Consider the following 13571-nt stretch of genomic DNA (forward strand, 5'->3'; position numbering starts at 1 on the left):
TGGATTTTACATATTTTGGTGCTACAATTGCAATTGGAAGGGGATGGAATTGTTTAGGATGAGTGGGAATGCCTCTTGCAGAGACACATCCATCCATCTAACAACAGGGCATCGAATTATCAACACACTATTGCATGGTGACTATGGGGATGGGAAAACAATTTGTTGGCTCCCACAAATTGATAAGATCATATAGGTATAGGGACTTGCGTATCCATATTGCTGCAGAAAATCACATGTAAACCACCAGCCTTTTTCCTGAATTGATTTTTAGATTATGTCAGAGCTAGTAAACACTGGCATGAATTTTGACATTTTCATTTTACACAGGAATCAACATATTCCTTCAAAATAATTTTTATGCATGTTTGAAACCAATTTTAACTTGTATATTCCATTAGTCTTGCATATAAGAATATTTCTGTGCAGAAAGCATCACACAAATTCCACTTCTCTTGCATCTCAACTAGGTACCTTTTATCGTGTCAAGAACCAAGGATAGGCATTTTTAAATAGAGAGAAAGTTCTTTAAAAGTCATGGAAAATTATTATTTTTTAATGACATAATTTAAATTATTTTTTCTTTGAAACATCACTTATTCAGTCAAAGTCTTTGCTTGGTATGACTTGAAATTTGGTAGAAAGAAAATAAAAAATTTGTAAACATGTACTGATAACATTAGTTGTCAAGGAAAATACTTAAGATTTACCGTTCAAAATAAATATTTGGGGAAATGAGAAAATATTCATCGTAGAAATATCTTTATACTTAGCATATAGGTGAATCCTTTATTTTATCCCTTTTTTCCCCAAGCTTCAAAGTTACTTTTAACCCACTGCTAAGCGAGTAACTTGGTGGAAATATGGTTGCCGTAAATGATTGAATTATATAATAAGTCAACATTTAATTATTTCAATAAAAAGATACAGATTTAGTTGAAACATCACCCGAGACAAAACTTCATTATAAAAGCATACATAAAAACAACTGCAGCAACAGTTGTATTAAAACATAAAAAGCAGTGCCTTACAATAAAACTTTGGTGTACAAATGTCGTGAGGAACATCTGGCTTTATAAATGCGTTTCACCTTTGGCATACGTTTATCATTGCAAAACAATAAGGTACAGGGAAATATGTCCTAATGCATTAATAAATCATGCTGAAGGGTTCTTCTTCATTAGTTCCAGATCAGATTCCATCATGTCCTTTACCAGTCCCTTGAAAAAAAAATTCATTCATGCATAATAATACTGAAATTATAATATGTGTACTAAAACTAGGACACAAAAGTGTGGAAAATATTGAATTGAAAGGAAATTTGTTACTTGAGTCCTTAACTCCTAACCACATTTGTAAATAGGGTGTTACTTTTTTAATTTCTCTTGAATATTCTTCTGTTATTACAACTGCTGATGCTGCCGGCACCCTAGCTAATTTTTTTGGTTACCATATGTGTTGTGATTAGTGTAACAATGATATATCATGCTATGAGACATGCTTCAGATTCCTCTATTTGGGATGGGGGGGGAAATCCATGAAAAAGGTCTTAAATATGATTTGGTGAAGATTAAGAATAGTTATGTATTTGCTAAGTGAACAAAACACAAGATTTTCTAGTTTCATCACAATTTTAAAAAAAGCTGACATTAGAAAGTTTCCATATATTTTGCAAGTGCATTTCCCATATTTAAAATATCTTACTTATCTATATGATTAATCTCTCTCCTTCCATGAAATATCAGAAACTTTATCAGCTTCACATAGGATATTCTATAATAAAACGAGAGTATATTCTGAGAGTAAAGTTGAAATATTATGAAATCTACACTGGTATAATAAGTGAGGTCTCTAAAACTAAGCATGACATAAAATAAGGTTGATAACTGTACAGTACATTTTAATGCTGTTATGTGTTTCCATTGAGGTCTTGAATATATGTGCAATGCGCGTATGACATTATAGGTATGAAAGCGATGAAAATTAGATATTAGCTGAATTAACAATGAAAAATGTGTATCAGAAAATATAGCATGATATCTTCACTAGATGAAATAACACTAAAGAGGCTAATTAACATTTTATCAATAAGATGCAATGATTGAGGAATAAAATCATGCAATAATTTCTGATTTCAAAACAAGTCGTGTCTAATTCCAGGTCTCCAAAAGTCATGAGGGAATTTATGGCTTAGCCTCACACTTAGTCCCTCTCATGAAGTTCCCTTGATTCATTAAAGTTTTTGTACTCATATGCAAGACCTTTGTGTCGACCAATACATGTTCAAGAAAACTAATAGGTGGGTTATACCATGTGCAAATGAAACAAGAAATTAAAAAATAACTCTGAAAAGCAAAGAATCCTAAAATAATTCCACAGAGACTATTTTAACATCACAATATAATTATTCAAAAACAATGACTGCATGCACCTTTTAATGTGAATTAAGAGGACATCATTTTTTTCATTGATACCCCACCTACTGCTGCATGAAAAACATCAAATTCATGTGAGATGAAAACCTGGCTATGTTGTATAAACTATGCAACTGATAAATTCCAAAGAAACTGCGGGAGATGCCGCAGCAGTAACTTTTAACGGAGTCATCCGCTTAATTGCATTTCAATGCAACTATTTCATAGCGTAAAGATCATTCCCCTTGACTGGGATTCGAACCCAGATCCCAGTTTGAATCCTGGTTGAGGTGAATGATTTTTACACTTTGAAATTGTTGCATTGAAATGCACATTAGCGGATGACTCCGTTAAAAGTGACTGTTGCGGCATCTCCCGCAGTTTCTTTGGAATTTGTCAAGGTAAAAACAGCCTAACTGTTCAAAAGTTGGCTTTAACCTCGTGGACTGTGGCACGTTGTGCACGACTACGAATGCCTGTGACTTTGTGTGTACGGTATTTCGTCACAACATCTTGTTCCTTTAAAAGCCCCAAAATTTCAGAGTTTAGGAGGATGCCTCGATAGCTTAAGTGGCTAAAGCACTCGACCGGATATTGAGGGATCTGGGTTTGAATCCCAGTCTAGGCGAATGATTTTTACACTCTGAAATTGTTGCATTGATATGCAGCTGATAGTCAAAATTGTCAACAAAAATTTTGGTTTAAATAACAGCATGTAATTATAAAAAGTTACAATACTGCACAAGCAACCTTTTTTTAGCTTATAGTATGATCATTGGTCACATATTGTCTTTCTATATTTTACTTCATAAATAATAGGTATGGTCAGTGCCATAGTAAAGGATGCATATTCTAAACCACAGATTTGGGGGTTATTTTTATCATTACGTACTTATTTGTAACTCAGACTTTTAGTTGAAAACAGGTGTGGGTACTCATCTTTCCAAAGACAAACTGAATATAGACTTGAAGTCAAACTTGGGCATCTCATTACTGACCTTGCTACACAGGATTAAAACATGACAGAGTTGCTTGCTATGGAAGCAATTGTAAATTAACATGAATGATGACATTATACAATCAAATATGAATTAACTTCTGGTCCATTTAGCTTACTTAAAATTTAAATTCAAGTCTATTTATGTAAATATGCATGCACCCATGTGATTTCTTAATTATGGCCATAAATATTTGGTTTTTGCAATTATCTTATATAATGCTATTAAAAGATTTACCTCAAATGAAACTTTTGGCTCCCAGCCAAATTTTTCCCTTGCTTTTGTCGGATCCCCTTGCAGTAGATCCTAAAAATGAAGCATTAAATACATGAAATAAAATATGCAAATGCATGAAAATAAAAACGAATATAAGTCGAATATAGTTGTGTACAAAAATAAGATCAGTGAATGATATATTTAGAATGCCTTTAAGTATTAAACAGTCAGGGTATCAAGTGGCCAGACAAGACCAGGAAATGCAAGGGAATCCTGGGAAAATATTATCTGACCAAGAATATAACTATGGCTGGAATTTTAATAAACATGATCCCTCCTCAACAATATCCATCCAAGTATCATAGGCTAAAATATAGGTTACAAGAATTTGAAGAAAAATTTAGTAAGGTTATAGCTATTAGTATGGTAAAAAGAATTATTGAAACCAGAACGAAACATGTATTATTAAAAAAATAATCAAAGAATCAAATAAAAAAGGTTATGGTTGTAATGACTCTTAAGAAGTTTGACTGAAAAGAACTCACCACTTCGGTAGGTCTGAAGTACTTCTCGTTGACCTTGACCCGGACGATTCGTGTGTCCTTCTCAATGCCAACCTCATCTACCCCATGGCCCTGCCACTCAATTTCACGACCAATATGGTGGAAGGCAGCTTCCACAAATTCCCTCACACTGTGTGTTTCACCAGTAGCTATCACAAAGTCTTCTGGTTTATCTTGCTGAAGCATTAACCACATTGCCTATACACAAACAACAATGAAGGATGCATGAAAAACTGAAATTTGCAGCTGAATGAACTGTGGTTAAATCATAAAAATGGCTTCAGAGCCAAAATGATTGACTGGCTCAAAAATATCAAATATCTACAATTTAGTCTTACTTCAACATAATCCCGAGCATGACCCCAATCTCGTTTAGAATCCAAGTTCCCAAGCTCAACGCACTCCATTTGACCGAGGTAAATTTTAGCCACCGATCTTGTGATTTTCCTCGTGACAAAGTTCTCCCCTCGTCTTGGGCTTTCATGATTGAAAAGAATCCCATTGCATGCAAACATGTTGTAGGCTTCTCTGTAATTGACGACAATCCAGAATCCATAGAGCTTGGCACAAGCTAAAAATGTAAGAATATTAAAATCTTCAAATAAAATGTCTACCCAAGTAGGGAAAAGAATCTAGTAGAAGTTGAAGGGACAACATGATAAATACATGGCCTTCAGCATTACGCACAAAAATCATGACAATTAATTTCAGTTTGTTCCCTTGGGGATTATATTATTTATATATTTAGATTATACACACCAAATACATATAAACTTTTCTTCAATTGTCAATTCCTTCTTGAACAATGATATTTGAAAAAGAAGTCATATAACATCGCATAAACAAGTATCTTTCCAACAAAGTTTGTCATTTCTACTTTTTTCTGGTAAACAAGTAGAGTAGTATTCCATGGGATAGAGAACCTGGCTATTAGTCAGGGAGCTTCATTTAACATCAGGGAGGATTCTTTGGACATACTACCTTGATCAAAAATTTCCCGGAATTTATTCAGAAAATTAAAAATACAAGTTTATTCATCTAAATCTATATTGTCCCCTTCAAAGTAATCCCCATCGACTGCAACACACTTATGCCAGCGCTTGATCCAATCCTCGAAACATTTTTTATATTCGGTTTTCGGTATGTCCATCAGTGCTTCCTGCGATTTTTCCATTACTTCCTCTCGGCTGCTAAAACGCGTTCCCCGTAATGGTTTTTTAACTCGATTGAACAGAAAGAAGTCACAGGGAGCCAAATCAGGTGAATTCGGTGGCTGTTGGATGGTATTTGTTGCATTTTTCGTCAAAAAATTACGAATAATGATAGCACTGTGCGACGGTGCGTTATCATGGTGCAAAATCCACGAGTTTTCTGCCCACATTTCTGGTCTCTTTCGGCGAATTGCTTCACGCAAACGTCTCATAACGCCCAAATAATACTCTTTGTTTACTGTCTGGCCTTCTGGCAAAAATTCATGATGCACTACACCGTTGTAATCCATGAAAACCGTCAGCATTGCCTTCTTTTTTGACTGAAAACGACGTGGTTTTTTTGGTCTCGGCTCATTTGGTGAACGCCATTCACTTGCCTGATGTCTGGATTGTGTGTCGTACTCATAAACCCACGTCTCGTCTCCAGTAATGATCCTTTTGATGAATGTGGGATCGGATTCAGCCTCGCAAATCATGTCTTTTGCGACGTCAACACGGTCTCTTTTTTGCATGAAATTGAGGTCTTTTGGCACCAACTTTGCTGCTACACGACGGAAACCCAAATCATTAACCACAATGTCTTGGGCGGATCCATAGGCAATGTTCAAGTCCTCCGCTATTTCTCTGATGGTTAATTTGCGGTTATTGACCAACATTTCTTTTACTTTATCAATTTTTTCACCGACTTTCGATGTCGATGGTCTGCCACTGCGTTCATCATCTTCGATTGACTCACGACCACTTCTGAACCGCTCGTGCCACTGGTAAACGACCGTTTTTTTTAGAGAATCGTTGCCGAAACACTTTTCCAACATTTCCAACGTCCGTGCGCCACTAAATCCGTTTTTTACGCAAAATTTAATACAAGTTCGTTGTTGCAAATTTAAATCCATTTCTGCAATTGTAAAAAATCGCCAACACACACAGAGATAGATGTACTCTTGGCTACGTAACTTTTGCAAATGTCAAGTTATGACACTAAGATTTAAAGGGAATATCAACAACAGATGTACCAATTCAACAAAAAAAACAGAACTCAAATCGGAACGATGGGAGCGCCACACGGTGGTTATTCCGGGAACTTTTTGATCAAGGTAGTATACAACTTAACTCAAGCTGTGTAACTTCATTTGTAGGTTGTGGATTTTACTGAAACATAACACATGTGACACCAACCAAGGAACTGGCCCTAACTATTCCGAATGTGTGCATGTCTCACACTGCGTAGGGCTCAGTGTGAAAAGAGCTCTACCCTCGCCCATCAAACAGCCTTCAGGTTGATTAACTTAGTTTTTTAGCAGTAAAAACTTTTCCATGACAGACTATATATCCACCAAGTAAAACTTATATAATGCACTCTCCAGGGAATTGAATCACAACATTTAAGTAATTTTATTGTTGTAATTATAACTAATTTATACATTTAGTTACAGCTCATTTTTTATTACTACACATACAAAGTTTCCAATGCAGCAAGATGATTGAGGTTTTTTTTTGGGGGGGGGGGGTTGAAACACTGTTAAGACTTCAAATGGTTAAAAAAAAAGAGACGTTTCAGGCGTGATATGGTGGACTATCATAATAAATTAAAAATTATATTTTCCACAAAATAAAATTTATTAATGCGACTGGTTTCAATGTAACTACATCATCATCAGGTGACCTGACCTGACAATGATGTAGTTACACTGAATCCGGTCGCATTAATAAATTTCATTATGTGGAAAAGTGCCAATTTTTAATTACCTCAAATGGTGATTGGAAATATAGGTAAACTGCAGAAATGATTAATTTCCTTATTGCACATATGTTGCAGAAAACTATTACTGTAACAAATGGGATGGGAATGGTAATCATACAATTATGCAAATAGACTTGGTGTTTACAACAAATGTGAATTGCGGAAAAGCATTTATTTTGGCATTATTATTTATAGCTTATACTCAGGTCTTCACTGTACATCTGAAGTTCTATAACGTATGTAAAATCTTTCACGCTCCCTGGAGTTTTTGTAAGAACTTGATAGCTCTCAGAGATAATTAATTAATATAAAATATTTATTGTTAATTGCAGTACACAGGATTAAAATCTTCAAATTAATCCACAAAGAAAAGTCTGTATTTTATGAAGTGAACTGATATTTGTAAAATTCAATGTCCATCTGCATAGATTCAAAAGCAAAATATTAAGAAGAGCAAAAATGACACCCACCATACGGAGACCGAGGATAAAATGGGGTGGTTTCTTTCTGAGGTATTTCATGAACTTTTCCATACAGTTCTGATGTTGATGCTTGGTAAAACTTAACATCTTTTTCCAAGCCACAAGTTCTGATAGCATCCAGCAAACGCAGAGTCCCAAGGGCATCAACTTCTGCAGTGTATTCACTCAAGTCAAATGATATCTGTGAAGGAAAGTTAGAAGGTTCAAGGGAATATGTAGGAATAAATATTTCCAAGCCCTCTGTAGTTAAAATGAAGTGAACTATGCCATTAATAATCAGCAGCCCCCTACATGTAAAGAAAATGCCTCAAACTATCTTGTAAAAATAATTTCAAGTTTTTTCAAAATATTCCAAACATATAATACATGTTCTGTGGCCACAATGATTTCCAGCCTCTAAAGACTGGATAACACACTTTACACTCCAGGGGTGCTTAACATTCCATAATTGGTCTGTTTTAGGATGACCTTGGAAGAATGTTTCGCAGGTAGTGGTTGGTTGACACTCAGGATAAATTAATTCCTATCTATGTTCATTCATTCCTAAGATCTAGATGAAGAGAAATTTTAGCTGGGTTCATACACAAAAGGATTGAAGATCTCAAATGGGTGTAATTAAGTTAGATGTTAATCATGTAAATTTAAACTAAAACAAATGCCAAAACCTATATAAAATATAATAATTGAAATTTGGATATGAACCCACAAAGACTATGAATTTTATGGTATATGCTCCATTTTCCTAGCTCCATCTCAATTATGTCTAGCCTTGTAACATTTCAACAGATTATTGCGACTACTCATGGCTAGACACCGGTTTTGCCCACTGCATCTCAATATCCTTGTACTGTTTTACTCCCTGCTTCTGGTGAAGCATAAATACATTTTTCTATTCCAAGGAAAGATGGATTAAGGGTGACTCACATTAACCATTGGTTAGAATATTGGAGGTTTCTGACCATCCATGTTTGCCAATCATGTTTTTCATACATCAAATGCTGCAAAGAAATTTAATTCCCTTGTACATTGGCATGATCTGCCTCAATCTATATTTCTAGAACTAGAAATCTTTTCCTTTGTCTAGTGTTGGTATGTAATATCACTCATCATCTTACATCTTAATTCACCTTGAGCAGTTAACACACGCAATTCGATCGATTTAACATGTTATCCATGGTAATTTTAATTATGCCACTTGATGAACTGTGCAAGTAATTTGCTCCATTGAGTATCAACGTAATCAAGTATCAAATGTCATTGCTGATCGCATTATAAAATCAGTGTGATAGGCATATAATGAAGATCAATGTAAAAGATGCGAAGCGGTTCTCGAGAAGGAGGAAGGCAAAGTCAAAGGCTTAAATAAGAGGGTGAAAATTCGAGCATTTGCAACAGTTTACGTACCTTGGAATTTATTTTATGGATTCCTCATTGAATTTCATTCAGATCTCCAGGACTACAATTTTTAACATTGACTCTACATATTCGATAATCAGCACAAATGACAATTGACGTCCCTGAACGCTGCCATCCCGAATCTCCATCCACCACTTGCACATGAACAGTTTGAGACATATAGGTTGAGAATGAACTTCCTCTCTCTCCAATTGAATCTTATTTCCTGCTATACCTATATTAATTTTACCCTATTCAATTTATGAAATGCCTTCATAAAATTTACTAAAACAAAAAATTACATCCAGATTGTATTCTACATTCCTTTCAATTAGTGACCTCACTAGTTTCTTTTCATCTTGGGGAATGCTTCTACCTTCCATTTCCTTAGTTGTTATCTCTCTTTCATTCTTTTGACCTCATGCTACACTTCATTTGTACTAAACCATTATCTGAATATTCATCTGCTTCCACGAAAGTTTGCAAATCAATCACACTGTTCCTAAATCTATGCCTACTGTGGCGTTTAAATCAGGAGTTCCCTATGATTGAACCATGTCTCCTGCTGAGTTCTACAGCTTTCTCTTCAGAGCCACTCCTTGTCCCAGAACTTTAGTCCCCTACCAACTGTAAGGTCAGAAATAAAGACCGCTCTTTAAGGCAAGGATATGATTCTCCTTAAATTAATATTTACTCATATTATTTAGCATTAGTTAAATAAGGACAAACAAATTATCTATTTGTTATGGAATCCATATTCTTTTAACATGAATAAATGGTTGAAAAATAACCCATTTTCATTTGCAATGATGCCAGCTCAATTTTTCTGGATCTACAGATAAAATAAAATTTCTTTGTAACAGTACAATAATTTTAAAGTTAACTACAAATTAGTGGATCATGGGGCCAGATTATAACTTCAAATTATAATCTGGTCTCCTGAAAAATTCTTGCTGAAATGTCAACAAAAAATCTTATGGTATTAGGGGGACAGGCCTTTATCTTTAGATGACACAACATTTTGAATCAACCTGGATTATCATAATGATGTTTTATCTAATTGCATGAAAATCCACCATTCATGCTCTTTCCAAATCCTCAACACAAAACTGAACCACTGTCTAAACTAAGAGATTACGTAAGTCAAATTCTTTTTGCATTATCATCCTCCCCAAATGCAGTAGTAGTAGTTTTGAGGGGAGGCGACTGACAGCTGAAGTCATTTGCGCCATAGGGGATGGACAGGAAAGGATGAAGGGTGGAGAGAAACCCAGCGTCGGCATTAGCCTACTCTTTACAAAAGGTGCCAAGGGGTCCGCAGCTTAACATCCCATCCGACGGATGGCGTACTCACTCAAAGTGCCCTCCACAAAGCACCTCAAGTAGGGATCGAGATACCTATGATAAATATTCAACACCACCAGGATTTGAACCCGCACCCTCTGGGTGGGAAGCCAACCCAAATTCAGTTAAGTGGCTGCAAGTGCTTCGTAGATTATTCACCCACGAAGCACGTTTAAACAGCTCTAGTATTGATAAGTGCTCTTTTTCATGCTTGTTTTCAAAACAGTTAACAACAAGTAAAGGTCACAGTGTGTGAATAGTAATGTGATTGGTTCTATTTATATAATTTCATAAGGCTAATAATTCTAATGCTTAACTTTATGCTACATAAATTACCTTCACATGACTTTGTGCAGCTAAGTTGTACACTTCTGAAGGTTTGATGGTACTCATTATCTTCACTAAACAGCTGCTGTCAGTCATATCCCCATAATGCAATTTCATTTTGCCTTGGCGGTGTGACTTTGGGTCAGCATACAAATGCTCAATTCTCCCAGTGTTGAATGTGCTTGCTCTTCTGATGATTCCGTGGACTTCATATCCCTTTGCCAGAAGAAATTCAGCCAAATAGGAACCATCCTGAAAATTTATTCAGACAATACTCTGATAACAGAAAAACTTCGGCAGTACAAAATAGGAATTACAATGAGAATTTCCTCAAATTAGTCCTCAAAAGATTACATGAAGGTTATCAAGTAGTCAAAAATGCATGAGATGGGCCTTAACAGGAAACTGTTTCCAAGGGCTTACTGGCATCTTAATGTTAAATGAAATCTTCCCATATTTTTCCAATAATTTTTCTACTGTGAAACTGTTTCCAGAGTTATTACTTTCACGTATGAGCCATCAAACAGCAGTAAACTGAAGAGTTACAGAAAATATATCCAGTTAATTAGATGAATTGAGGGCATAACATTTGCCAGTAGATTTCTTAACACCTCATGTGGCTAAATGCTCCCCAGTATCAGCAGGAAACCAATTCATCCATCCCCATATATTTATATTATTATTTATTAGTTATGCTCTGTCTAATTTATCTTCTTCCGGTGCTTCACCTGTTTCTTTACACCTTATCATCACTGATGGTAAAATATGGTGTTCACTTAAAACTTGATTACTCTCCCATATCCAAGAGTATTACTGGAGTAGTATTAATGGATGTTAAGTCCACACGTAGTATTTTCATTGTCACGATCCGAGGTAGCATTCACTGACATAAATGTTTAATGGGCAAGCCAATCATTGGATTAAGGGAATTTAATCAAGCCTCCATGGGGTATTGCAACAATAACTCTTTCTAATATAGGCCTTTGAATTTAGGTGGGTTAGGTGAATGAAGTCTTTTAAAGCTGTTAACAGAAACTTCTTGAAATTAATTGATGGCTTTTTTTTTAAGACAACAGTCCATTTAAGGGGTAAAAATTTGAATTTTAACTATGAGTAACCAACTGCAAAATGAAATTATATTTTATTGATGCATGAGAAAATCTTCTGGTTAAGAGTGAAATATTTCTATAATTAACCTCGATAGAATTCCTGACAAATAAAATCATGCATATTTAATATGCGAGTTTAACTTTCATTCTATACAGATAAGTGGCCGCGAAAATGCAGTAAAAGTGAGCTGCTTCAGTCGAAAATCCACCTTAAACTTTTCAATAACACACGAAACGGACGATATGCAGTGAAACGTCATCAAATTCATACCACATCGAAAAATAATTTAAGGTTTAGATTTAAAGGAACAACAGCATAATAACTGTTAAGTAGCGAGTGCACTAACTTGTCGAACAACTTAAACGTAAAGTTTATACCTGGCCAGTTATTCCAGTAATTAGGGCTACTTTTCGCGCAAAACCTTTCGGTGTTGCTTCGTTGTCTGCCATGGTTAACTCCTGTGGATGATATAAGTTTAACATCGGCTTCCACAAAGTGTTGATAGCAAGTGACGACAATACACTTCCTTATCCCTCATTAAGTACAGAAATGTTATCTATGCACCGATAAGGATTATATTACGGGTGTGGTAGAGTATCACTCTCTTGGAAATGCCGGCATAAATTCAAATATTTGCATATACGTTATGCAGGCTCCTAAAGAAAACGCTCTCAGTCGAATTAGTCAAATTCCAAAGAATTAATCACAATATTTAGGAAAGTCAGGATTTAATTACACAATTTTGTTCCTATGAATGTTAAGAGCATCTTCCCAATCCGGATGTCTTTCTGACATTGCAAACATGGTAGTATCTATAAACTACCAATGCAGCTGTTATTATTTTTGAGAATATCTAAGTACTACATTTAATCATTAAAACATATCCAACACCAAAAAGACAGACATTGAACAAGGAGACTCGCCGTTGCGCTTCTGAGGTATTCATTTTTTACATACGAGAGCGCAGAAGCAAAACCATAAAATTTTGTAATCAAGTCGTTAGTCATGTTTATTAAATAGCATGCAAATATCCTCCGCTATTATGCAATTCAAAGCAAATGAGCGATTGCTTATAAATAAAAATACTCAATTAAAACAATGTAATGCTGTCGCAGCCTTCTTTCTGAATTAAAATTCTTCACCGCAACGAGACAATTTCTCCTCGTCACCCCGCAAAAATAGTGGAGAAAGCGCCCAGTGAAAATAACCTTCTTCCCTAATCCATGGATAGGGATAAGATTTTCACCATGCAGTTATCATAATCAGTATTTCAATCCAAGGATTGGTTTACTGCAGCCCTCCATCCTACTCTATTTAATGTCAATTCCCGCAATCCTTGATGCTTACTCTGTTTTACGTCCTTCTTAATTTGTCCTGTGAACTTGTCTCTTGGTCTTCCTCGTGGAATCTTCCCTTCTACTTTATTCCTAATCAATTCATTTCGTCCAATTCATCTATTTCTTCTTTGCCGTAGAGTTCTACCCTCTTCTACAAATATACTTCCTCATTCCTTACTTTGTCTGTCCATGCAGTTATTTGATTAATATTTAATCACCATCAACGAGGCTCAGGAAAATTCATTTCTATTTGAACCTATTAGACAATATTTTTTATGACGATTCACTTGATGCTTTTCACACAATCGACATTGTATATACCATATCAAGTAATTTAATGCTATATACTGTAACTCTCGCGACATATATTTGGTTAGGTGGTCACAACTCCCTATATTCTGATGATATGCGTTCTCATCTTGTTCTTTCTCTC

At 35.3% G+C, this 13571-nt stretch overlaps 1 protein-coding gene across 1 annotated transcript; it reads right to left on the bottom strand.

The window, feature by feature from the left end:
- Positions 1 to 902: 902 nt before the first annotated feature.
- On the bottom strand, positions 903 to 12715 carry Gmd (GDP-mannose 4,6 dehydratase). The gene is made up of 7 exons (XM_071587661.1): positions 12179 to 12715; positions 10701 to 10943; positions 7614 to 7806; positions 4530 to 4762; positions 4174 to 4389; positions 3650 to 3718; positions 903 to 1220 (listed from the first exon to the last, which is right to left on the bottom strand). The coding sequence occupies exons 1-7, from the start codon at positions 12281 to 12283 to the stop codon at positions 1158 to 1160; spliced, it is 1122 nt and encodes a 373-aa protein (XP_071443762.1). The 5' UTR covers positions 12284 to 12715; the 3' UTR covers positions 903 to 1157.
- Positions 12716 to 13571: the final 856 nt, after the last annotated feature.

Source organism: Hetaerina americana, unplaced genomic scaffold, assembly GCF_022747635.1.
Source record: "Hetaerina americana unplaced genomic scaffold, ioHetAmer1.1.p SCAF_3, whole genome shotgun sequence".
NCBI classification, from domain to species: domain Eukaryota; kingdom Metazoa; phylum Arthropoda; class Insecta; order Odonata; family Calopterygidae; genus Hetaerina; species Hetaerina americana.